General features: G+C 48.9%; 1 protein-coding gene across 1 annotated transcript in view; it reads right to left on the bottom strand.

Annotated features, from left to right (window-relative positions):
- The window catches only part of SIM1 (SIM bHLH transcription factor 1), a 47,801-nt gene extending 24,686 nt beyond the window's left edge, over nt 1-23,115 (bottom strand). Inside the window, exons 1-8 of the mRNA XM_067294804.1 lie at nt 22,941-23,115; nt 12,399-12,481; nt 11,239-11,328; nt 10,876-10,984; nt 10,660-10,745; nt 9,186-9,385; nt 8,970-9,076; nt 7,957-8,104 (exon numbers count right to left, since the gene is read on the bottom strand). Of these exons, the coding sequence (XP_067150905.1) occupies nt 7,957-8,104; nt 8,970-9,076; nt 9,186-9,385; nt 10,660-10,745; nt 10,876-10,984; nt 11,239-11,328; nt 12,399-12,481; nt 22,941-23,115 (998 nt within the window). The remainder of the gene's footprint in view (nt 1-7,956; nt 8,105-8,969; nt 9,077-9,185; nt 9,386-10,659; nt 10,746-10,875; nt 10,985-11,238; nt 11,329-12,398; nt 12,482-22,940) is intronic.
- Nucleotides 23,116-27,184: the final 4,069 nt, after the last annotated feature.

Below are 27,184 nucleotides of genomic sequence, written 5' to 3'. Positions count from 1 at the left end.
CTCTAGGTTATGTCAAAATATCCACACAATGCTAGGGGATATAGCCAAACTTTAGTTAACCAGGCAGTTGAGTTTGCATAGTTGCACTGAAACTTCAGCAGATAATAGCTGTTATTTTCAGCATTGCTGCCCCCAAGATTTATACACAGTGGTTTGTAGCTGAAAAACTACGGCTGTTCTTTATTAGGCCCCAATTCAACACAGTAACAAACACGTCCTTCAAGCCATCTCTATTTGGCAAAGCCAAGGAATATTCTTATTTCTAAGCGTGTGCCTAAGGGTTTTTTATTTCAAAACTGAGTTCACTAGGATATAATCACGCACTGAAAGTTATGCCTAAGCACTTTTAGAGCCAGCCATGTGCTCAAGTGCTTTAGTAAATCAGGACTTCTGTGATTTAATTGCTCTAAGTGGATGATAACAAAAGACAACAACAGGAATAAATTCTATAACTGTGTTTAAGATCATGTGATTAACTCCAGACTTCAGCCATTGCAAGCCTTCAGACGGGTCAGATTCTCTACCCTTGTTCACACAGAGCAATGCCTGCCCCCATAAATAGTGTCATCAAAGTGAATGGGGCTGCCTCTGAAGTAACCTATTGAGTACGAACATGTGTGCTGGAGCCTGGCCCACACTATAAAGTACAAAAGAGAGGTGAGGGAAGGAGAATTATGTCTTAAACAGATACTTGCCACTGTTGAATGGACAAAGGAGATTTATTTGTTAACACTTAATTTAGGCCATGTCTAAATGCCACATTTGTACATGTGTGAATAAGAACTAGCAACAACACCATAACGCAGAGGGAAGGGCTGACTTCCGAAGCAGCTTAGTAACTTATCACACCTGTTGTATGTGAAGTGACTCATGATAATTACAGTGAAACAACATGGGAATCACAGAAGTACCAAGATGCACCACAGAGCAAAGAGAGTAAGCGTGCAACAGATTAAGGAAACAGAAGCAGCACTAGCAAAATTGTAAACCTTCTTAAGGAACATGCTATTGCTCTTAGGAGAGCAGGAGCCAGTTCAGCAGGCAGTTTTGCACAGGATATTGAGAGGGTGATAGTGTGGAGGGGAATGCTTTGGTAGCAGTTCAACTGCTTGGCTTGCCTTTTCTGTGCAGCCACTAATACAATCCACAGACAGGACATAAATGTACTGTGGTAAAATCAGGGGACACTCTACCAATTGCCTTGCTTGTCTTCAGCTCTCTGAACTGCCACAGAATAAGGAACTGTAACCCATAACTCCATGGTCTATGGTATCTTCTTCTCTGCCATGTAGGAGGACCACTGGAGCTGATCCCCCAAAGGGACGCAAACATCCATCTGCTATGGTGGGTTTCACAAGCCTCAGCTGTGCCATTAAAAGCACCGAAGGGCAAAGTAAGGATAAAGCTCTAACTACCTCTCTGGGATGAACAGCTGTGCTACAGTGTATAATCCAGTGCCTCCACATAAAGTGAAGTCTGTGGCAGTTTACCTTAAACTATAAACCATGGCATTTTAGGTGTGTTTGGAGTCCCTGTAGTGGACCCTATAACTTCCATCAGTGGAGTGAGGCAGACAGCTGGAGATAGTAATTGCTTCACCCATTGCAGCTAAATCGGCTGTAGAGCATGGCTCAACCCCAGACAATCGTTTTACAAGATCTGTAACTCAGTGTTTGGAAGCACACTGAATGGGAGGATGATGAAGTGGAAAACATTTGAAGTCACACTGGTTTCTTGGAATACAGACACTCATCTGCAATACTGAATTTCATGCCATGCAAGACATCAACATGCATACTTTTAAACTAATGACTGGATATTTCTGTGGATCTAGGCTGCAGCCCTGTAATCCTTACTCTAGCAAATAAAACTTTCTTCGTATGAGCAATGATTGTAGACTCTGGCCAACAGTTTTAGTGCCTTGGCCATTATAGTCACCTGGTTTAAATACAAGCATAGAAATTTGGAGTGAATTTAAAAAAATGGTAGCTAAGAAAGCATCTACATGAACAAAGAAGAACTGGAGAAGCGTATTGTAGACATCCGTAAAGTCCTGCCTCCTATTTGCAAGAAATATATAAACAGTGTTGCAAGGAGACACATCTGTAATAAAAACTAGGGGTGAACAAACAGAATACTGCACCGAGTAGTTCAAGAGGAATACTTTTATACTTTTTTTCTTTGAGGCATATGCTTTCAAAGTGTTGTGATTGATTAAAACAATTCCATTATATATTTACATCAGTAATCAAATCATGTGAATGATGGAAGGCTTTCCAGTCTTAGGAAAAGTACACTTTTAGTAGTAGATTGAACAGACAAGGTGGGACCTGGGCCTGTGCACAGTTAAGCAAGTGGCAGAACTCCCAGTTAATACAGAGAAATATAAAGGAAATGCAGCAGTACAAATGTTTTTTTTCTATCATTTCTAATTATTTAAGGGAAAATACAATGTCTAATTAAAGTCTCTAAGCCTGATTTCAAGTATTAGGGTTAGATAGCTAAGTTTGCTCATGTAAGTAGCTCCATTGATAATATGAGTAAGGGTATGCAGAATTACTTCTGCAAGTAATAACTTTCCCAGTGTATTCGCTATCCTACACACACCATGACACACTTGAGAGATACGAGAGAACAAGTATCTACCTCTGACTGAGGAGAGGACTCTGGAGCCGTTACACATAGATCAATTTGAGAGAAACGCTAAAGAAAGCTGGGCCTACAGGTATGGAAGTCTAGTTTAGTCTCCTATTAACTAGGAAGAAAAAGAGGTGGGACCTGGTCTCCCGCAGACAGACCAAAAAGAGGATGTTTATGGAGAGCTCTGGAAATATTTCATTGTGTCTATCCAAAGATCCGGGGAGAGCCTTGTTTCCACCTGACACATAACTTCCACTAAAGCCTGCTTATTATGACAGTGGAGGAATATTTTCAAAGTCTGACCCATCACACAGAGTGATATCACATTGGTTATACAGTTATTTTAAATCTGGTAGTACACAAGGCTATAAATAGTAATAAAGTTAAAGACAAAGTGTGCAGATACAATTAATCAATCAATTAATCAATTAATTAATCAATTTACTCTAAATTACATTTACTACATCATTAAGCAAAATATTTGTCAATATGGCAGTTATTTATGAAATAATCTTTCAAGCAAATTGCATACTTCAGTTTGTGCTTCTAATCAGCCAGTTACATAATAGTGTGAAGAGGGTAACTGGAACTTTTATATACTATATCCTCAGAAGAGACATTAGTCACAATTAAGTATTTAATCCATCTTATCTGTATATGTTATCGTTATTACTATTCTTTTAAATGATAAAGAAAAACTAAATGTATATAGAAAAGCTTCCCTTGCTTTCTCTGAGGACAAATTATTGTAATATTTGCTTATGCTCAAAAAGTCAAAGAATGTGCACTTTGCATTATCTATTTGTTTAAAAGGAGATTGTCTGCAATCTAAATATAAACGCAAGTTCAGCAGTTGCATTCTCTAATAATTAACTCATACTTGAGTCTTTTTATGTGATAAACATGAACGGCTAATAATCAATAATACGGCAACAGTGTGTACAGAACAAACAAGAAAAGAAAAAAATATTCTCTGTCTGTACTCACATATGCCAAGCGAAATGCAAAAGAAAAGCAAATCTGTGTGCTTTAAAGCTGCAATGCTTAAAGGTCATTCATATTAATTTTTGACACACTGCCATTACACAAAAAATAACCTTGCTAAAACACCCTTGCCACCATACTCTATTTACCTCAGTATTTATACTTATTAAAAACATTTGTTCTCAGTCCTGGAATTTACCCTCTCAAAGCTTGGGATTTATGGATGATGGAAATGGCCTCCTTTATATATGCGCGTGTGTGTGTGTGTGTGCATACACATACACATATGCTTTAAAGTATACATATATATATACACACTACATGAAGTGTGTGTCTGTGTGTGTATACACACGTATATATATTCTTAATGGAGTGGACTTTTTATTACCTTCTGCATAAACCATGTCTTGTTCTTTCTGTTTTTCTCATCTACACTTGTCCAGGGGGGCGGGCAGCTACAAGCCAAGGGATACAAGCTCTTGCTGCTCAACTCGCACTGACACTGGCCCACCAGCCCAGGCAGACACTTGTGCCACTCAGTACCTCTCCTTTCTAAAATATCAGAGCTCACTCCAGTTCTTCCAAAGAGTGAGAAAAAAACCCTTACACCACAAGGAAACCAAAAAGCTTTCTGAGCCTTTCCCTGGGTGAAGAAGTACCGTGCGAGGTGACCAGGGGCCCACTTCTTCAACACTCTCAAAAATCTGTGCAGTATCTTCCAAATATCTTATTATTTTCACCCAGATTTAGTGAAAAAGACCAGCATTCCCTATTTTCAAAGGAACCTTTAGCGAGGGGCATCCCACCTTTCAGGCTCCACCACAGACATGGCTCTTTATTATTTCAAACATAAAAACACTGGTTTGCACATCCCTTGCTTTCTCTATGGAAGTCGAAAGACTTCCATACACAAGAGTAGATATTCAAAGAACAAGAAGTGCCCATCTTTGCTTTTTTGTGAGCACATTTTTCCTAGCTAGACAATAACTGGCAAACCTGTGTCTCTGCCAAGAACCGCATCTGCACAAGTGGCTCCTCCATATATCAGATGCTGTATAAAGTGTGGAAGGAGCCCACAGCATACACTCATACATCTCAGCTGTTCCTAGTTTAGTAGAATAATCCAATGTCATCCTTAAGGAACTTTAGTAGTTGCAGGATATATATTTGAATAAAGAGTATTAAACATTTGCAGACTTTGAGTGCTACAGGACCTTTATTCGGCTTTCCTGGAGGGGAGCTTTCCTTGTAACAGAGGCAAACGCCAAGTCCCCACAACCTCTCCTTTTCCCCTACATTTTCACCACCTACCTTCCTCATTTGAGTGACAACGTGTTGACCCTGATTTGTCATTAAGACAATTAACCCCACTCTGAGCACGGGAGCTCAGCACCCCCCCACCCCGCTCTCCTAAGGGGAACCTCTCCCTTGCAACAGCTTTCCTTCACCCCAGGTTATCCATTTTGGACACTAGCTAGATGTCACTTTTAAAAGCCAGCCATTTATCCACTTGCCAAATCTCCGATTCATGGCAGAACCTGATCTCATTTATTTTCCGAATGGCTAGCAGGCTAGCTGCAGGTTAAATATAAAAATAATAAAGAGGCAGCTGAGGCTACGCCTGGCCCCTGGACTTGGCGCAGTTATTACCTAGTGGTAGCGCTGCCGCAGAAGAAAGCAGGACACAATCTGTTGCTCTGCAGTGCACTAACAAAGAGAGTCAGGCTGGATTAGACCTCGAGGACCTGAACATACCAAAACTAGATTTTAGGGTAGTCGCGGTGCCTCCGAAGCCTGCATTTCAGCCGCCCACAGCATATGCCAGCTGCAGCAGCCTATAATAGACCTCGCAGCATTTACCAGCTGCCTTTTAGCTCTCCTGGCTCCTTGCGTGCCCTCTGCCCGTGCTCGCACTCGAGGCAATTAAGCACAGAGCAGGAGGGGAGTCTCACACCGACCCATAACAGAGTCGCTCCGTAGGGTAACCCGCTCCTCTAAGGAAAATCTTGGAAGAACAAATACAGCTCTCCTACATGCCAGTCTGCTGAAAACCGGTCTAAATATAAACTTGTTTTTAAAATCCATATAAATGCCTAGATAAGCTGTCCGCAGCGAAAATACAGGAAAGCAGCGGAGACGGAAGAATCGCGCTGTTTCTGCCCCGATGACGCTCCCGTTGCTGCGGCAGGAGGCGGCGCGGGCCGTGCGGGGGCCGGGGAGCCCCGCCGCCGAGGGATCCCCGCCCGGCCCCGGCACCCCGGGCCGCCCCGTCCCCTGCGGCCGGGCCGCGGCGGGTTCCCGGCGCCGCCACCCCCGAGTCGCGCGGCGCCTGGTGGCCACCTTGCGCCGGTCACTAGCCACCGAGGCAACTGCGTGCAGCCCGAGGTTGCTCATGATGTACAACCCGTGTCGCTGCTGGCAAGCAGCCCCCAGGGTTTCGTCCGCCTGGCTCCAGCAGGAGCAGGACCCGCTCTCCTTGCTTTGCTCGCGAAGCACCGGCCCTGAGAGCTGGTGCTCTGGTGGGCACCCCGGCAAGCAGAGGACAGACCGAGCTGGATCCCCAGCTGGCATTAAACTGATCCGCTGGGAGGCTTCATTCCCAGTCGGGTCATTTAAGGTGGAGTTCCGTGATTAACATTCACTGTTTTGGAATTAAAGCGGGCAGAAGTGACCGTTAATCTCAGGTGGTCGTAGGAAAACAAGCAGAGTTTCTGATGGAAAACCACTCTGCCATGCTCGTTGCTTTGGGGTTCTTTTTTCTTAGCGTTACGACACACTGATTGTACTACTCCGTCACTGCAGTGCCTTATTCACCTTAGGCAAGTGCTCGCGCTTAACTGAGAAGAGTAACACCGAGAAATAGAAAGAGGGACGTATAGAGGAAATAGACATGTATGGAATAGCTGGAATAGAGGCGATGGGTACATTCCTCTGCTAATCCACAGCCTTGCGGTTGCTGGGTATTGCCTCAACACCCGCACCCCCTTTTAAGGAGAATCAAAAGGATTTTCTTTCCAAGGGAATCAGGGTTCACTCTCTACACGGGAGTGCTGTCCGAAGTGTATGTTTTTTATGCAGGTGCAATAAACACCTTTCTACTCATCTAATAGCACCATGCCTGCTATCCCCTTCACGTACTACTCATGATCACCCAGCAATGCAGGCGCTGTGATCCACATCGCCTTTCCCACCTCACCAGCGCTCTTGCATACATGACCCGGAGAGGACCAGAGCCTTTGCCTCCGCAACGAGCCACTTCAGTTTGGGAAGCCCGTCTCACACTCAGCTACCCAAACTACTGCCACCTGTGCATGCACTAGACCCGCAAAGGCAAAATTTTTGTACTCCCACAGCAGCAGATTTAGAGAGGGGAGGGAGTGTCTCTCAAGCGTTTCCAACAGTTACTCCAGAATCAAAAAAGAACAGCAGAATAGAGGAATATTCAGCCCTAGGATCAATGAGGTACCGCCAAACTAACAGGTCTTACGATGCTAATGAAGTATCACTGCTGCCGCCAACAGCTGCTGATATGTCCAGAGAAAATACTAATAATCACAATAGCAAATACTTCAAAACAGTCTGACCAAGGTTTCCCTTCCTCACTAGGCCTGTGTTTTTCGGTTCAAACAGCATAGCTAGAGCACAACCTAGCAATCTAGAAATACAAGGTGATGTGTTAAGATGCACAGTATCTGCGCACTCACTCTGATTCATTCTTTTAATTCTGGTCTATTTTATTTTTTTTCTCTCTCTTTTTTTTTTTAAGTTTAGTTGACCCTTCTGGTCACCAACTTTCTTTGTGGTTCACTGTAAGGATCGCTCTCCAAGAACAAAAAAGAAATCTCGGAGCTTTGATAGAGACTCTGGATGAAATTAAGAACTTCAAACCCCAGATTTTTGAAAAGAAAAACAGATGTCCTGTTTGTTGAGTATAAATAACTCCGTACGTGGAAACCTTTTTTTTACGCTGCATTAAATTTTATTTAATGCTGGGTGCATTTAAACTGTAAAAAAAAAAAAAAAAAAAAAAAAGTTGGGGAGGAGGGGAGGCAGCAAAGTATGTGGGTGACAAACCTCTAAATCTTTCCCCCTCGCGAAAGGGAAAGAAAGAGGCAGACGGGAAACCCTTCATCTAGATGAAAGTGCTCAATGTGTTTCCTAGCAGACCTGGCGAGCCTGCCCTGGCGAGCGCGGCAGCGAGCGGGCTCAGCGGCCCCGTTCAGCGGGAGCGGGGGAGAGGAGGGAGGCAGGCAGGGAGGGACGAGCTCCGCGCCCGGCGCGCAGCGCTCCGCGGGGGCGCCCAGGCCGGCGGCCCCCGGGGGCTTCACTTACGTGAGGACATAGTTGACGCTGACGATGCAGTGGGGCCGCGACGAGCGGCTGTTGTGCACGATGGTGGCGTAGCTCTGCACCCACACCCAGCCGCCGTGCTTGGCCAGGAAGCGGTAGTACTTGGTGGTCACCTGCCCTTTCACCAGCACTGCGGAGACAAAGCGGCGCAGAGCCTCAGCGGGGCCCGGCCCGGGCAGCCCCCCGCGGCCCCCGCGGCCCCCGCGGCGCCGGCAACCCGCTAGCATCCCCAGCGGGGACCCAAACCCCGTGGGCAAGGGCGCCGGGGACCCAGCGCGGACGGTCCCGGAGAGTGGGGCTAGTCGTTAACACGGGCTATTCAGGGCGATTAGTGGAATATGGTGAATACACTGCAGGGTTGCACCCCCCAGCCCCAGCCCGACATACCGTCATCGAGGTTTAATTCTATAAATCTGGCTTTGGGTTTTATTTCTTCTCGTTACATTCTCCGTAAGGAAACTTATCGGAAATTAATATCCTTTTTATTCATCTATCCATGTATTAATGTCATCATGATATCAAAATAGAATAAAGAGCAGCTCTCCGGATCGGGGTCGCTATTGCAGTCAAAATTAGACGCACAGATAAGATTTGTGAGAGGTGGCGGAAGCGGAGCAAAAGTTTTTGAATTTCGCTGGCATGGCTTTTTGGAGCAAGAAAAAAGGGTTTTTCCTAACCGGAATTTGAAGTGAATTGAATGCCTGAGGTTTGTGCAGGGGAGTTCTTGTTCTATAACTGGGAGCTGAGGAGGGGAAAAAAAACCCTTCTTATTCCAGTGCTGAGCTTCTCCAACTCTCTCCTTCCTCCAACTCAGCGTGCAGTCTCTAAAGACTTGTTTCATTAAAACCTGCTGGAGGTTTTGCTTATTCTCCCCTCCAGTGAGCTGTTTTTTCCCGTTTCAACCTGCAGGTAAACCCTAACGAAACCAAAGTCCATTTGTAGAGGGAGAAGGAGAGGGTCGGGGTGCGGGGGAAGGGGCAAGAACAACTCCTTACACAAGTGATGGGCGCAACGCAGATGGAAGGTGTCACAGCCATGGACGTGGTGGTAAAGGGTCTTCTCTATCAAGTCCTGGGGCTCGTAACCTGTTAGCTCAGCTACCCTGAGAGAGACACAAGCAGCAAATACCAGTGAGTGAGAGGACAGAGGAAGAGGCCTGGGAGGAGGAGAAGGGAAGGGCTAAGTAGATTTGAAAATAACCCCAGCTCTACCTGGAATCTAAGAATATAAGCTTCATATCTAGGCTGGCCCGGAACATGAACATATTGCTGTGAAGCTTGATTTCCGTGACGGCGCTGGGCGGCAGCGAGTGGCCCACGGCGACTAAGCCAACGTTTTGGTAGCAGCCATCGAAGGGGGACATGTCCAGGCTGTACTGGCGGATCTTCAGGTACCCGCTGCAGTGGATGACCTGCCGGAGACACACGAAAGCTCAGGGCCCGCCTGGCACAGGGAGAGGGTTTGCTGCTAGCGGCATCCCCGCACTCCCGCGGGGGGACCCAGGACAGGCTCCTCCATTGCCTCCAGGTAGCGCAGATGGAATAGGCGTCTGCCCTGGACTGAGAGCTTCAGCAAATAGGCACTGCCTGTGGGATTTCTCTCTTTTCTTTTCTTTTCTTTTCTTTTCTTTTCTTTTCTTTTCTTTTCTTTTCATCCTTTCTTTCTTTCTTTCCTTTTTTTTTTTTTTTTTTTTTTTTTAATGAGAGTTCAGCACTGATCTAAGGCCCGTTAAAGTTCCACTGACTTAAGTGGTTTTTGGGCCACCTCCTAACTACACTTTTATTTTTCTTCTAAAGAGGAAAGACGCGGAAGTGCCAAGACAGTTACACTTTACAATGAAGAGTGTATGCGTGTGAGAGAAAGTTTACATGCGTGCGTATGTCACATGCGTAAGATATGTCTAGTATATGGATAGAGCAGATTCATAGCCGGAATGTATCTTTGGACGAAGATTTAGGTATGTCGCCTCAATGTATCCTTGCACATCACTGCTGTGGCTTAGGTACGTCTCCTAAATGAACGCTTGCATATCTCTGCTGTGTACTTTCGAGCTTACTTCTCTGTTACATCGTTTCTTTCTGAAGTTACTTTAGCGGATGTTTTCGTACTACGGTACCTCGTGGCACAACATCTCCGTGGGATATAGGTGACCACAGCTCTCCGTCATTGCGCAGCTGGCGCAAATGTGCAGAGGATACAAAAGCCCGGAGAAGGTAAGAGAGCGGGGGGTGTCCCGGCCGGGGCAGGGGAGCCCAGAGCAGAACTGTGTGAAACACCCCAGCAAAACCCCAGACCTGGAGAGCTGCCTCCGGAGCTGACACGCCTTACCCAATAAGGCAATAAATAAACACAACGTTTGCACTGTGTCACCTTACAGTTTCCCCAGACGCCTCGGGAACCTCAGTGGTTATGCGACGTGCGTTTTAAAAAGCAAAAATATAACAAACAAAAGCCCACGGGGAACTTGACGGTCGCTCGGTTTTATGGTTTGCACTCGTTAACCTGAAACTCTGAGAAAAATTCCGGGTCTGAGCCATGTGAAAGAGTACCGGGTTGGGGCAGCCGCCGCGAGTAGAGCGCCCCGGTCGCGGCGCACGGCCTGCGTGCTCGGCGCTGCAGGGAGGGACAGGGCGCGCGGGGGCTGCGAGGCTCTGCGCGCACGGCCGCGGCTTCCCGAGCACGCACCTTGTAGCCGCCGCAGGTCAGGCCCGCGTTCCTCTTGGCCAAAACGCACTTCATCCGCAGGAAAAAGGACCGCTCGATCTCGTACTCTGCGAGGAGGCAAAGGCAGAGCGGGGCGGTGAGCCGCGGCCATCGCCGCCCGTGCGCACTCCCGTCTGCAGCCGCGCAGGCCAAGCGGGGCGGGAGGAGAGGGTGGGAGGGGAGCGGGCTGTATTTTACCCTGCACAAAGTGAGAGTGATAGGGCTGGTGGGCCGTGAGCACCGCGGTCATCTCATCGTGATCGGCGGGGTGGATGTACTCGTAAATGCTATTGCCGGTCAGCTCTACCTGCGAGAGAGGAGGAGGAGGAGGAGAAGGAGGAAAAGGGGGGCACCGCCGCCGCCCGGAGCCTGCCGCCACCGGCCCCGGCCCGGGCACCGGCCCCGGCCCGGGCCCCGGCCCCGGCCCCAGCCCCAGCCCCAGCCCCGGCCCCAGCCCTGGCCCCGGCATGGCCCCGGCGCGGCCCCGGCGCGGCCCCGGCTCTCCCGCGGCACCGCCGCCGCTCCCCGCCGCCGCCGCCGCCGGCCGCCCCTCCGACGTACCTGCGACAAGCCCAGGTGCACCGAGGCGGTCTCCGAGATGTACATGATCTTGCCATCCGGAGCCACAACAAATATGAAACCGTCCAGCGTCTGGAGGAAAGGGTGGAGAGAATGGGGAAAGATATGGTTGTGCATATCCGTGAACTACCTGTCTTCCGGGCTTATTTTAGCAGACGGGCACTGCCGTTCAGGCTGTGGTTATTCAAAAAGCTGGAAGGAAACGGGCAAGTCCTGAAAGGAAACCCTCCAAAGCGCGTGGATAGGGATACAACCCACTATTCAGACGTGCCCAGCTCAAAAGGTTCTGGTAATGCAAAGGGCCTAGGAAGCACCTAAGAACAGCATCTCCAGAGCTCCTAGCTCCTCTGTGATGAGTATGTCCATACGAGAAATCCTGAGCACTTCTATCCCATTTCAAATGGCAGAAGGGCTTTTAACTCTTGAATATTTGCTAAGGAGACTTTAAGCGAGCAAAGGCGATCTAAAACTCTCCGCAGTGTAAATAAAAGTCTGAAAGGGACAAGACTATTTATCAAGCACGTTTCAGCAGATGTTAATGGGACTAATTTGTGTGCACCGAGAGTAGAGTAGGCCCCAATCTATTAAGGGCGGGTACTAAAGGCCACACAATCCCGCCAAAAATACGTGATTGCGGTAATCGCTAATATTCCTTAATCTTTCAGATAGCAGCGAGTTTACCCGCGTCCTACTTGATTTGTGTTTATGCTCATTTTCGTGACTATTCAGCTCTTCTGTCCAGGACAGCCTCCTCCAACCTGCCACCACAGAGTATCTCACCGTCTCTACTGTACCCTGAGGTCCAGCCCATTGCCGGGACTTGTCACCTTGTTGATAAGTTTTGGGAAAGTCATCCTTCTGTTCCCCAGTCGCAGATGGCACACTAGGATACTTTTTGAACCCCTCGCTCCAGACCCAGTGGTGAGCAGTGGTGGGGTAAAGGATGCAGAGGGACCAAACCACGGTCCTAATAAAACCCGCGACACTCCGCCACGAGGGCTCGTATTTCTAGAATTTCCCCCCTTTTTTTGACTAAACACGTGATCAGTTAAAAATTAGCCAAGGTGGCAATTAAAAGCTCAGAAGAGGGAACGATTTCTTTAATCATTAATACCGAATGGCTGTCGTTTCCAGACCAGTACCTGCAAAAGATGGGATCCCAGTTCCCGTCCAACATTATCCAACGGGCTGGTTCTACTAGAATGGCCCCAGGCTTCTCCAAGTCCTGTTTATTTAAGACACAGAAAAAGTAACGTGAGGAGATGAAAAATTGACTCATATTGGCCTGGTAGGGAGGAACTTTTTTCTCAATTTTCTGTGCGTATTCGCTTTAAAATATATATACATATAATCTTTGGAAAACTAGAGATGATTTCGTTGAACAGAAGAATCTCCCCTGTGGATTTTTTTTTTAAGATCTAATTCCCGTGAGAGAAAAATATATATTTTGGCGTTAGCAGGAGAGTTCATTTATAAGACCTATGCGAATTAGTGTGCCAGCTAAAACGGCTATTCAGCGCAGTCCTTGGCTACTAGGAGATGCCTCCCTGAACTTCAGGGAAAGCGCTTTTCTTCTAAAGTCACAGAGGGGTTCCTGGCCAACGCTGAGAGCTCTTTAAAATGAAACCGAGGGGTGTGCTGGGGGAAGCCTTTGATGTCAAGAGAAGGATGCTGTTAACGTGGCAGGAGAAGAGAAATTCTGTGAAGGCTGCCAGGCCAGTGATATGCATCACAACGAGTCATGAGGACTCGGTGTCCTTGAATCTTGTCAGCACCTGAGCATTATCTGCCCGAGTTTCCTCCGCCGGCAGAAAGTCAAGCTTGGCCACAACCAAGCAATTAGCCAGCAGGCTTTGGCCAGGGTGCGTTTAAGGATGGGCTCATCTCCCTGCTCGCCAGAGATCGCTTCCCAGCTTGATCTGTGACCTCCCGTCTCTTCGGGGCCATCCACCTCGATGGAAGATTTGCATTTATTTATTTGGGCAGTGAGGGAGGAGGGACCAGATGCGGCTCCTCCGGCTCTCAGGGAGTCTCGTCTTAAAACGCATCCCTTTTTTGTATATCAAGCCCACTAAAAGCAAACCTGCCTTTCACAAAGCTTAGTGCAGCTTCACGACTGCGCCGAAGCACCCCGGGCAGTGCATAAACGCGCTCCTGGGTCCGTCGAGATAAGTCACTGTCCGACGAAATGGGCCATCTCCCTTCCTCTCCCATAAACCCTGATCTCCGCAGTTTACCCCCTCCCCACCCTTTTGCCTCCCCCCTTCTCTCTCACGAGCGGAATGAGTCTCTGTGCAGTAATGAATGATCTGCCTCCAAGCAGCCCGCATGGACTCCAAAAAATGAATCTCTCCGGACCTGTTTAATGTTTCAGACGCCGCTTGTTTTGTCGTATGCAAAGTGGGGAGGAATAAAAGCCAGATGGAAATTACTCTGCCGGAGTAAAGCTATTTATGGGCAATGCCTTTTAACAATGTTGTTGCTGAAACAATTTAAGCGGGGCAGTTAAAACCTTTTATGCTTATGCCATTAAACAAGGCTTAACCCGACACGCACAGACACCAAGATTAAGTAAAAGGGAGGGAAAAATAAAAATCCTGATTGATGGCGGAGTGCAGATCGCCCGGAGGAGGCGAGAGCCGAGTCGGTGAGGTCTCTCTTCCGCAGCATGGGCTCGGGAAAGGCAGGACCCCGTTTGCCGGGTATTTCAACGCAAACAGGCGAGGTGGCGACGGCAGAGACAGCGCTGGCAGCCCTCGGTATTGACCGACTTCACCTACGTGTTTGCCCGTCTAAACAAGGCTAACGATTTCCTCCGTGCTGCCAGAGCAGGGTATCCCACGGCGGTCCTCGCCTCCCCACCCGCGAAGGGTGGAGCGATGATCCCCCTCATCCCTCCCTGCCTTTCCCTCTCTGCCCTTCCTTGTCCACCTCCTCATGCCAGCTTATCTCTTCTCCGCTCCCCGCCTTTCCCTCCAAAGGGATATTCCTTCTCTTCTTAATTTGCCGGCCCTCCAAAGCCAGCGGCTTCTCATCTGGCAGTCCCACACGCGTGTACCCAGCGCCAAGTGCCAGCCGCAAACAGGATCCTTTCCGTTAATTGCTCCCTGCCAATTAACAGGGCCCCGGTGACTTTTTTTTTCCCGGCTCCCCGGGCTTCCCCTTGCCCGCTGCGGTCCTCATCGCGCCGCCCTCCGAAGCGCGGCGGCCGGCAGAAGGTGCGTGGGGCTCCGCAGGCAGCTTTTGATTCCCCCCGGAAAGCCTGCCACCCCCCGCCGAAATCCTGGCAAATATTGCACAGCTACCGGGGAAAGAGAGAAGAAAATAACTCTGTACACTTGGCTTTTCTTAAACATCTTGGTGGTTTCTCTGCGGGGGAGCCAGGAAGGCCCTATTAGAGCAGAGGCAGCCAAGGGCCGCTCTTTACGAGATTCCCCACCTGGAGGAAATCTGAGTGGCAGATTTCTATATTCAGGACTAAATCTGAGCTCCTCGCCTATGATTTAAGTTGCTTATTAATCTAAGTTTACGGCTCTAATTATTCTTCTTCTAAAAGGGAAAATAACCCGACCTCTGCGGGTTAATGAGTAGCTCATCGACATTACAGGTTAACTTCTTTCGGGATGGCAGTTTTTCACGGAGCACTGAACTCTTCTTTATGTTTCAGGTGGAAACCTTGTGCTGTTTGGCTGTGTCTGTTAATGTTTTATAATTAAACGTTTTCACTTGTCTACCTGAACCGGCTTTTCGAAATCCTATCACATGAAACAATTTTTTGTATTTCACAGATGTTTCAGTACTTTCAAGTCGGAGACTGTTTTTATTCGTTGCCAAGCCCAGCCTTTTCCCAAACCTACGGACTCTCCTGATGCCCTTTAAACTCTCTCTCTCTCTTTTTTTAATTTATACGAGAAAAGCTCTCCATTAATATTCCTTTCTATTATTTTTTCCTGTTCTTTCGCTTTAACATCCAATTTCCTTTTATCGAGGGGGCAGACTGTGATTTCTTGCACTTGACCTACCGCAGAAAATTCTGCAAATCCTTTGATTGTCTATTTAAAACAAAACAAGGAAATCAGCTCTCCCTTTTGCTTCAGGATTACGCTGGAAACAAGATCTAAAGATTCTCTTGTAATTTGGAGAGCCAATAGAATAATAGGTTTGGAATAGAAACAAGCAGCTTTGTGAGAGGAAGGATAACTAAATCGTTTTTAGGCAAAGGATTTTCCCAGCTAAAGTGGCCGAAGACAAAGCAAAACATAATCTGTTTTGAAAGATTTCCAAGATATGCCACATTAACCTTAGTAGATAAAATTTGCTTTCCTCACTGAGTCCCCTCCCCCACCAAAGTCTGGTTTATCATATTTACATAAGTAGCCTTAGAAGGGATGTATCTATTATGGATCTAAGGAGCTGGTGAGCTCACATTTCAGTCGGAAATAGAGGCGAAGTTTTACTGTTGCTTAATACTTGATGTCTTGTAGAACCCTTTCCATTTAAATACCCCCGACCCGTGGATTACCAAAATGGACTGGCTGCATGGGCTTTGTAATTTCCTGAAAATGAGATTTCGATTTATAAAACAAGAAACCAATTAGTAACCAAATGAGGCGAAGTAGATCCACTAAAGTTGACCTAATCCCACAGGCACCATTTAGGCCAGTTCTTGGCGAATGAATGATGAGCCACTGTGTAGTGTAAGCTCAAGGCATCATCCAGCTGTGTTATTGCAAGCAGCAAAAATAAATGGATCGAGCTTTTCTTTCGGGATGAATTTTATACTCTTGACAAAATACAGATTATAGGCTCCTATGTAACAATCTCCTCCACTCGAGGATTTTTTTTTTCCTAAGAAGATAAACAGTTTGGGCCATAAGAAAGTGTCCACCGTTAGGAGAGAGGGGGGGGAAAAAAAGGCATTTTAGCCAGGTTCTAGCTTGGTTTGCTAACAACAGTCTGGTTTCCAGCAGCGTGCTCTGACCAGCACCCATCCTGCTCGGGACCCAGCGTGCTGACTCCTCACCTCTTCCAACAACTTCTCAAAGGAAAAATCATTGCACTTTCCGCATTTTAGAAGTGCTAAAGCTTGCAGAAAGCATCTCAATCGGTTTCGTGGGCTAACTACATTGGCGAGTTCATGTGAAACGTTTTATTTTCAGCCGTGCCCTTCCCCAGCACTAGACAAGCCAGTTCCCACTAACAGGCTTCTCCCTAAGCCAGACAAAAATTCATGGCCAACGCTGCAAGGCTCGGCTGCTTTGGCACTGTCCTTCCGTTCCTCGTTTGATTGATCCAAGCCCTAACGCCAGCAGCGAATGGAGGAACTGGGTGGATAAACCGTCCCTACCCAGTGGCGGTATTGCTGCAAGAAGAGCCTCTGTCCCAGGGAAAGGAGGAAGAGATTCCTCAATCGTTTCTAATTTGGTCTAGGCAAAGAGGGAGGAAGGCGTAGGAAAATGAGGCTCCAAGAGGCCCGGCCAGCTCCTTGGCCCCGGCCGATCTCTGGGTTAGTGTTCCTCGATGAGCATCTGCAGCGCAGAGCCAGCCGCGACCCCTTCCTTTGTCTGGCAATAGCAAACGGGGGGAGGGTGGCCGCGGCGGGGGGGGGGGAGAAGATGCAAGCCCTTATCTCCTTCGTGGTGATTTGCTGCCTTTTAAAAGTGGTTACTACGATTTCCCCAATGGACTATCCGTCATGAAAGCTCAGCACAATCCGGATTCACGGTAGCGAGAACAACAACAGAGCGACCGAGTGGACGTCCCCGTTTAAAAATCACTTAGTACCTAGCCCAGCCTGAGCTCCGCGCACGCTTTTTTTTTTTTTTTTTTTGGGGGGGGGGAGCAGACTTTCAGGGGCTCCGTGCCAGCTAGTGGCGGGGCGCGGGGTGGGGCGCCGGGCCCCCCCGGGACGTGGCCCCCCATCCTGGCCGCGGGCCAGTGGCGCGCTCGCAGGCGGCCACACCGCGCCGCGCCGCGCCGCCGGCCAAGGCGTTAGGCCCACGGGAGCCAGGCACACTAATTACGTATTGGCTTACGGACGGGACCCTGTAGGCAGAGAGGTGTCGCCTCTTGCCGAGGTTTTGCAGAGGGAGACCCCCTCGAGGCTCGCCGGGAGCCGGGCTACTGCTGTCTAACAGCGCTGGACGCCGGCAGAGCCGCGGGGACCCTTACCCAGACCAGGTTCACCGATCCTTACCGCCCACTTCTCTTCTAGGCGCTTAACAAGACTCTCTCCGGGCAGCGGCCCGTGCCCCGCGGCCGCGGCCCCCATCCCCGGGCCCTCCGCGGCTTCTGCGCGGGGCCGCCCGGGCGCCGGGGGCGGCCGCGCCCGTTTCTGCCCTTTTTGGTTTCGGTGCGTTTGTTTTGCCTTTTTACCAGCCGCTCCGCCATCTCCCCCCTGCCCGCCCGCTCCCTCCGCCGCCGCGCAGCGGCCGCGCCCGGCGCTCGCCCTTGCCCGCGGGGAGCCGCGGAGGCCCGGCGGGACCCTGCCGCCCCCACACGCCGCCGTCGCGCAACCTGCTCGGCGGAGCCAGCAGAGCAGCACCTTTCCTCTCCCCCCGCGCTGCCACCGCCGCTTGCTGGTGTCTTTTACAGCAGCTGCTTTGGAGAGAAGCGGGGGCGGGGAGGGGGTGCAATTGCTTGGGGAAAGGGAGGCAGGACAGCTCGGTCCCGATTTTAAAGGAGGTCAGTTCCCCTCGCTGCCAAAGGAAAATAAATGGACAAAAGCCGCCCGTCCTAGTCCCCGAAAATCAAAAAGGCAACTGGATGTTGTATCAGGGAATTAGATTGATTCGATTAACCATTTAATTAAATAGTCTATCAACGCTCTGTTTTGCCACTCCTAGCATCTAGCCTCATGCCTGACAGGGTTGATTTCGCAGTTAATTTAACAGGCAGTGGTTAATGATAACTCAAAGTCTCGGACAAATGAAGCTTCTGTGAAGTAGTGGGTCGCCGTCGGAGGGTTCAGATGAACAAGCTATGTTGACCAAAACGCTGCTCATTTCCAATGCCTGAGGATGCCATTAGTAAGGTTTTGTAAAGTTTTATTATTTCGATAAATCATATGTATTCATCTGAAGCAAAGATAAGTTAGCATCCCGCTTTCCTTATAAAATAATAATAAGGAGGAAAGGAGCCCCGTTGACTAAACAAACATCCCTATTAAGAAAACGGTAGTAGAAATAATGCCGACACTGATTCAATCTAGAAAGAAATACCAGCATTTTGGCACACACGAGGTAATGAAATTGCGCTCTGAAATGCAAACAAACGGAACCATGCCCAAACTTAAAAAAAAAAAAAAAAAAAAAAAAAGAACCTTTTCAAATACCAACTACTTATTCTGCTCTATACAAAGACGCAAATTCAAATTTTCCTTATTCCGAAGAAGCTGAGGGAGAAGGGGGGAAAACGTTCTCACCAGTACACTTGCGAAAATATGCTATTCACACGGAAGCTGTAAAAGATCCTCCAGCATTAAAAACGGTCGTATATTACTAAGAAGGGAGAGGATGTTTCTAAAGAAAATATGATTTTATCCACTCATCTCATGTATGCTTTCTAACACATAAATCTGCTTTTTCAACTATCATGCTAGGAGTTTAGTTCTGCACTTCACATTTTAAGTCCACATCAAAACTGGAATTAAACACAGAGAAGCAGCGTGGAGAGTAAACTGCAGCTTAAATGAGAAAAACTTCTGTAAGAAAATAAACACTGAAACCTAATGCTCAATCATTTCCTTCAGCAGCAAGAAAAACAGCATTAAATCACCTATCCACGTGGGAAACGGATTTTTTTCTGCTAGTTTCTTACCCCTCTAAAATAAAACAAGATTAAGGGTTTCAATATTGAAATGTTAGCCATCATGATTCGACGAAAGTTTATTTAAACAGAGCCTCTGCTTTTGTCTGGAAAATCAAATGCCTCTCTGCGTGGAAATGGTCTATCTTTAATGGAACAGAAATTGCAAACGATTCTTCTCCCTAGCAATCCAAGAAAGAAAAGAGCACCCTTAAAATATTTCCAACTACGAAATCATGTGTTGCTTCACTTGTTTTTTGTTTGTTTTTGATTTTTGGCTTCCTTCACTTTTGATACTGGCACAGTGATGAACTACCCCACTAGTTAAAACGACCAGTCTTCTTTTGAAGGAAAATTGTTTCAGTCGTTCGCCCGCCCAATGCCTTTTTCAGCAATTTTCTGAGGCTGTGTTAGTTAACATTAACTAATTAATTTCATGTTAAATTGCAATTTTAGGATTATATCGTGGCGCCGGTTTTTTTGAGAACGTTACCGCGTGGCTGAATTCGTTAGGAAGTTTTTCTTAAAAAAAAAAAAGTCCTCTGTATAGTCCTCCGCGATTTAGCAGATCCTCAGTTTTTCCAAAAACTAACCGAACACTGAAAACTACTATATGTCTCGTGGGTTCTCTTCTCCTAAGATAGAAGAGAGTTTTAGCTCTGAAAGGATGCAAGCTACCTAAGCCGCTGATTCCATATACATATATATGTACGTACATATATATGTATGTATGTATGTTTATATACGTAGAAGCCTTTTCGCTTTTGACAGTTTTAGTCTGCTGGAGACTCAGTGAAGCGAAATCATGGGTAGAGGGAACAAACCAAGCGTTTTAATAGCTTGTGAGAATTACATAGCTATTACGAGAGAAAGATACACCTCATTCAAAATCTCTGCTCGATATACTTCCTAACTTCATATACGTTCATCAAGTTTATTCAGTGTAACTGGTTTGTATTTAGATTTCCGATAGCGGGACGGAAACTGCATCGTGATTACTGTGTGTCTGACTTTCCAGGTGTTTTACTCACAGAAAACTCCCTTATTTCAATAATAAATCCGAGACCTACCTAAATTCTCTGCATAGGAACCTTTCAGACGTAAAAATATGCAGACAAATGCACACCGATTATTTCCGCCTGTTCCCAGCCCCGTGTGTGCGCGCCGATGAGGGGTGTATATCTTTCTGTAGGCGGTTATTTACAATCAGGCCCTATGCAAGCACTCCCCAGGCAGATGGCAATTCGCTCTTTTGCCGGGAGACCGTGTGGCGAGTTACACTGGCAGCGCAGCGCGCTGGTGGGGGGGCAGCGCTTCGCTAGCCTGACACCGCCAAGACCTTTTTCAATCTGTGACACATTTCACCGCGCTCCAGAGCCTCCTGCTACCTATCTCTAGTCTTTTAGCCAACTCACTGGGTCTGTCCCAGCGCTTGGATCTCTTTCCCCAAGGGAAAAATAAGCAAACTCCCCCCCCTTAGTAAATCTATCCAACCGCCAAATCCTTCCTCCCTCTTTCCGAAAGGCTTTTGCTTTGGGTGCATAATTTTCCTGGCTGCCTCTATCCGTCCTCACGTCGCAACGAAGTAATGACTTTTTTTTCTTTCTTCTTCTTCTTTTTTTTTTTTTTCTGTCCGGGGCAGTGGGGGACGAAGATTCCCCCCCCCCCCCTTCCACGCCTGTCCCCTGCAGCCGGCCGAGCCGCACAGGCGACCCGCGGAGGCAGCGCGCAGCTCCCACAGGTCCTCCCACCCCGGCCTTTCCCTCGCCTTAACGCGCGGCCGGGAGTCGCCGCGGCCCCCCAAGTCCCCCGGCGGGGCGGGGGGCGGCGACAGGGGGCCGGTGCCGCCCGGCTCTGCCCCGCAGCGGCCCGCGGCGCCCGCCCTTGGCGAGCCCTGGGGGGCTGCGCCCTGTCTCCCTTCCCCCTTAACTCGCCGCTTCCCTTGCGCTGGGCTGCGCTGCCTCGAAGGGCCCCGCGCAGCCGCCTCCTCCGGCTCTTCGCCGGCGCTAGCGCGGGCCGCGGCCAGCGCCTGGGCGCGCAGCCCTCGGGCACCCCGCCGTCCCGCGGCCGTCGAGCAGCTCCTCTCCTCTCCCCTCATTACTCACAGCCTGCAAGCAACACCATATGCTTCTGCTGATCAAACAGCCCGCTGCAGGGGCACCCCTAATTGACGAGACCTGCTCGAAAGCACGCAGAAAGGTAGCCTACTGAGCCTGCGGGATCTGGCAAATCACGGCTAATAATCCTTTTAGGAACATCGTGGGCATCCGAGTTTGCGATAGCTTTATTTTTATAAAGTATGCGCTGACAGTATAAAGGACAACTCCATCTCTTTTTAAACAGACTGCCCCGCATAATAATCTTCAAGGCGGCAGATCGCCTATAATAGGAAAGTGCATTGATGGAGTTTTATTTTTTTTAAGACTTTAGATGTTACAGCTTTGTTTTATCCCCTTTTTGGCCCTAAGCTACTCGGAGATACGGAATATTTTTTATGGAAACTATTGCAAGCTGTACAAGATTAAAAGTTACTACTATAGACTTTAGATACATATTCGTTCATATATAACACTGGAGGGTATCTTGCCCTGTCCAAATGACTGCCAGAATGCATATCTACCTTTTAAAAGTAGAATTAATGCTAATACTTGCTTGTTCAGAGAAAAAAAAAAAAGCACACACACAAAACCAGACGTATACCCACTCTTTGTTTGTAAAACACGACAGACAGATGGATAGACAAACAGATTGACAGATTCCAGATATAGCTGGAGAAAACATAGGAGCACATGGACTAGATGATCTCCAGAGCTCCCTTCCAACCTCAACCATTCTACGATTATCGTATTTCTTGCGCATACACACATTTAAACGAAAGAAGTAGTGAATGTTGTTATTAGGTCGGAAGAAACCTCTCAGTACTTTTTCTTTCATGCAGTTGGGTTGATCTAAATGAAAGACTCGTGAACTATTCTTTCTAATTATTTTTTCTACTCCTTACAAAAGCAATAGACTGAGGATACAGGCGAACTTTATTGCGACCTTCTTAACTTTGTGTGTTGTTTGTTTTTCTTGGCAGCCGATCTAGAAGCCCCAAGACGGTCGCTTTTAATCCTAATTCTACTAAAAAGCAAGGCATACTCAAAATAGTTCAGGACGCTTAAGTCTGATTTTGCTAGACAGGCGGGACTGTTGCCCCTCCTGTGGAAGTCAATGTTTACCATTGCCTGATTGTCGAGGAGAATCAGACCCACACTCTCATCCGACGTTTGCATTGTGAAGCGAAGCTTAGCATGTCCGAGTATAAAACTATTAAAATTTTCCGAGGTCGATTAACGCCCTCGAACTGCCCTAATGATCTGCAGAGCGTGACACACCACATTTATAATGCAATTTAGCGAGCTTGGCTTATTTATTTAGGTTATGTGGGTCTGTGTGCGCTAAGCACGGTACCTGTAAAGCGTACCTTTGCTCAATACTTGAACTAAGGCTTTAGGACTTTGCATAGACTTAGGTAAATATTTACCCATATATTACCCCCCCCACACACAGTATAGCTATAAATATGGGTGAATCGTCTCCTCTTTTGCAATGCACGTGCTTCGCAAGGGATGCAGATCTCACAGACTGGGAAAAAAGAAACTCGTGTTTGCTTTAGTAGAATACGCAGCAGAGCTCAGTGTCTTGAAGTGTTGACAAAAGCACTGTAAGTCCCCAACCAAACCTGTCATATGAACTGAAGTGAAAGTATTTACGACAGACAAAAGTGACAGTGGAGAGCACCCTGCCTCCAAGCACACGACCCGATGCAATTTACTTAAAAGCAAGCGATACCTGGATTGGAATGGAAATACAGGCGAATAGTCATTCCCACCTACCTTCCGGAAAAACCACCCTCATTTTTAAATAGCTGGTGGTGAGTCTGATTATGGATGCTTTGTCCAGCTGAGAGGTGATAGCTGAGGGCAAGGGCAGTAATTTAGCCAGTTCATAAAATTCACTGTTTTCTTTCTCCCGCCTAGTCCGGGCAGCATTTTTGGACTTCTCTTTCATCGTGTTTTTTTCCCCCCTTCCTTCCTACAATTTAAGCTCCACAGATTCATCCAAAGATGGAAGGGAAACTTTCAGCTGCAATTCATCTCTCCGCAGCATCAGGCAGTGATTTCGAGCGCAGCCATTACTCTGCAAAATCGTTCGGTTGCGTAAAAATTGAAGCAAGTATTGAAGACCAGAGAGATGTTCTTAAGAAATATTCTCTGGAAAAGAGTCAGTCGGATGGGAAAGGCATTTATCCAATGCAGCTCAGAGACTCCAGACAACTGCAGAAAATAAAAAAAGCTAAAAGCCTGAGGCACCACACAGCAACCAAATGAGGTATTTCTGGCCTTTTTTCCTACTCATCGCGGGCAGCATAGCTCCTCGGAAGAGGGTCATAATAATCCCGTTTCTTCCTGTGATCCGCTGTCAATCTGAGGCCTGAAATGCCCGGCCTCGGGCTGCCTCCGAGGGCGCTGGTTGACTTCCCGGGAGCCTCTGTGAAGACAACAGCAGTCCTGGGATGAGAGATCCGTTACACAGTGCCGCAGCGGAACCCTGCTCGTTACATCCTCGAGAAATGATAATCAACAAATAGCCTCCGGCGGGTGTAGTATTTTCTCCCACCAGAGGGGGGGGGAGTATGTTTTCGCAGCTAGCGCTCCCAAGGAGCAGCCCTCGCCGCACTCCCTCCCACGCCCCTCACCCTTCCCAGCCCAGGTGTGCACTTCGTGACCGAAACGAAAACAAGCCGCAGGCAAGACCCTGGCTGCAGCCGCAGGCCGAGGAGTTACCGGCTGCTTTCGAGGCCGGTCCAGCTACCCCGTCCCGTCGCACTGCCTCGCGGTGGCACCGGGACAGGCGCTCCCCGCGCCCCGCCAGCCGCCGAGGCACGGGCAAACGTTTCTGATCTCGGAGTGTTTCTGATTTTTTTTGTTTGTTTTTCTTTCCGCGGCGCTCTCGCCGTGGGGACGGGGGGTTGTGTCCCGCTGGCCCGAGCTGCCGCGGGGCCGGGGCAGGACGCCCGGCCCGGCCGGCCCGAGCCAGCAGCGGCGCCGGAGCGCGCATTTCCGAGCACATTTCTCGCAGCGGGGATTTCCCCGGCGTGGGAGCGTCCCGCGGGCGGGCGGCGCGGCCCCGCGCCTCGCGGCGGCTCCCGCCTGGGCCTGCGCCCCGGGGCGGGCGGCGAGACCTTCTGCGACCTACCTTGAGCGCCTGGGCTGAGCAGCCCGCGGGGAGCTCTCCCGGGGCGAGGAGCCCGGCTCCGTAACCGGGTCATGAACGGCGCGGGGGAAAGTTTGCGCCTGTCACTGCGGCTCGCCCCGGCGGGCGCGCGGGCATCGCCGCTGCCCCGCGCCCTTTATCTGCTCCCGGGCTCTCCCTCGCACATAACGGGGGGGGACGGAGCCGGTGTTAATGAGGGATCCCTAATTTGAGGCTGAGAAATGCCTAATAACTTCTTTATCGCTAAAAGCCTCTTAGCACAACTTCATTTCTCCCCCAGCCGCAGCCCGGCCCTCCCTTAACGCCACTCACGGACCCGCCTCGCCTCCCATTGGCCGCCGCCGCCCGCCGCCCGGCCTCCCACTGGCGGAGGGGCCGCCTGACGTCACCGCGCCGCGGGCACACCCCCGCTCCTCCCGCCCCGCCCCGCTCCGCTCGGACCCGCCCCCTGACCCCGCGGCTCCGCGCGCCCTTCGGCACCGCCACAGCCGCCCCGGGGGGAGGGCGCCCCGCGCGCGGCCCCCCCGCGCGAACTGCCGCGCTGCTGGGGGCCGCGGCGTCGTGACAGGGGGGTGAGAGGGAGCTGGTGGGGGGAGGCTGCTTTGGGGGTTCTCTTTCCATTTTTTTAAATTATTCTTTTAATTTATTATTATTATTATTATTATATTTTTTTTCTTTTTTTTGTCCTGCGGGCGGCCGCGAGGTGTCCGCGCTGGGCGCGCGGGCAGCAGCCGCCCCTGCGGAGGGGAGCAGCCGAGGTCGCTCAGCACCGCGCGCGGTGACGGCCGGCGGCTTGGCCCCCTCCCGTGCCTCCTCCTCTCCTGCGCTCTCCCCCGCGGCCCGCCGTGCTCGGGAGAGGGGCAGGAAGCGGCCGCAGCCGCGTCCTCTCGCGAAAAGTGCGGTACGGCGCAGCCCAGGGCCGCTGCGCCGCGGGGCAGCGTGAACCGAGTTGGGGGGGGCAGAGGGGAGAGCCGAAGAGGGAGATTTTACAAATCTTCTTGATACACGCTAGGAAAAAAAAAGAAAATAGACCAAAAAGCTCCTGTATCACAAGTCAGCGGCACTTTAAAACTGCCCGCAAGGAAGTGTCGGCCGATGAGGTTTCTTTGCCAGGGAGTGAGGTTGTCCCTAAGCTCGCTGGTCCCTGGAAAAAGCCAGAGACAGCTTTAACTGCTCAATCCTAAAAGGAGTAGATAGAACAAGAAAGAACCTGGGCGAAAGAAGAGTCTTAGAGTCTTCCTTAAAACCGTAAGGGACGCGCAAAAACCTGATAAAATTGCCAAAACAGTCGGTGCAAGAGTTCCGTGAAAAGAGTTATTTAAAATTAAATTGCACCGGCAAATCAATCGTCCAAATATTTCAAGTAAGATGAAACGGTATCAGTTTTCGAAAGAGCAAAAATGCCTCCAAATAGCCTTTGAAATACGCCATCCTTTCTACTTCATGGAGTGTCACAACTCGAAGCTCAGGCTTCCAGTACCGACAGCCTGTTCACTGCTTATCACCTTAAATCTCGCTTTGGTTAAAAGCTTTCCCTGTATTCATCGGGGTAAATAAAGAAACTAAAGAAACGATAGAAGGAAAAAATTCAAGAACTCCTCTGGGTGTCCAGACGTCTGCAAGCACCAGAGAAATGTATCCACAGAGTCTCAAATGTTCTTTTGATTGTCTTGTTTACCGAAGCAACCCGTTGTTAAACAAACACGAACGCAAGTCATTTAGCGAAGGTATGGATTAAAAGAAAAAAAGAAAAGAAAAGGACTCCCCCCACAGCCACGACGTTGCTATGGAGGAAGGTGATACCGGCTTAAAAAAAAAAAAAATCTTTCCTGTGTATTACTGCCGTCAGGTGTAAAGTGTTTTTTGAGGGGGGAGAAAACTTATCTCCCTTCTGGTTTTCACTTGAGGCAATTCTCTTGCTAAACGTCACTGACGTCTCTTAGAGGGTATTTAGACATCTGGACAACAACTGGACTAACACTGTCAGGTAGCTCACGAGTTATTTGTCAACATGAGCCGCGCAAAGTGCCTTTTATAACACCCTCGGTTTGGGAAAAACAAATAAATCAGTTGGATACGCTTTTGTTAATTTATGCCAGCAAAACACGAGCAGCTACCTCACTGAACTCCCCATAATCTCAGCGTGGACAGCAGTTTACAGACAGGCTGGTTTCCCAGTGCCCCCAGAAGCCAGTTTCTTCTGTGCAGCGCAGTCTGGGTCGGTACCAAAAGCCGCCGCGGTTGGTCCTGTGGCACTTTGGGGAGAGCCCAGAGACTCGGATTCGGCGAGCCAAGCTCTCCCTTCATATGCAGATTTTTACCGTATAAATGCTCCGGTAGATAAAGTACAAGATACGAAAGGATCAACATACAAGAGGCAATTATTCAGCTTTCAAAATTATACTAACCATAGACGAAACCATCACGTTACAAAATTATTAACACCGAGGTCAGTACCCTAACATTTCCTAGCAGATTTCAAAAGGCAGTTACCGAACGATTGGAGAGTTAGGCTGCTTCAGAAACATTAGCCTTGTTTTTTTTCGACAAAATATGTGACTTTTGAAGGCGGATATCAGAGCTAGCAGTGCCCTGTTCAACGTACACAGAGAAACTCAGTCTACTGTAGCAAAATTAGTATGGGAGTTTTCATATCAACCAAGAGCCCGATGTCATTCGTGGTGGGCTAAGCAAGGCTAATGTCGTTTCCCAGTGAAGCTCATTTACCCCAGAACGGAGCAGATTACTTTGTTTAATAAACAAAGCGAATGCCCCGCTCCGAGATGACCGTGCTGCGGGCAATCCTCAGCGCACAGCCCCGGAGCGGAGGTTACGAAGCCGAGGGCATTAACCCCGCGCCGTG

The sequence above is a fragment of the Apteryx mantelli genome, chromosome 3 (assembly GCF_036417845.1).
Source record: "Apteryx mantelli isolate bAptMan1 chromosome 3, bAptMan1.hap1, whole genome shotgun sequence".
In the NCBI taxonomy this organism is placed as follows: domain Eukaryota; kingdom Metazoa; phylum Chordata; class Aves; order Apterygiformes; family Apterygidae; genus Apteryx; species Apteryx mantelli.
This window is presented reverse-complemented; position numbering and strand designations above follow the sequence as displayed.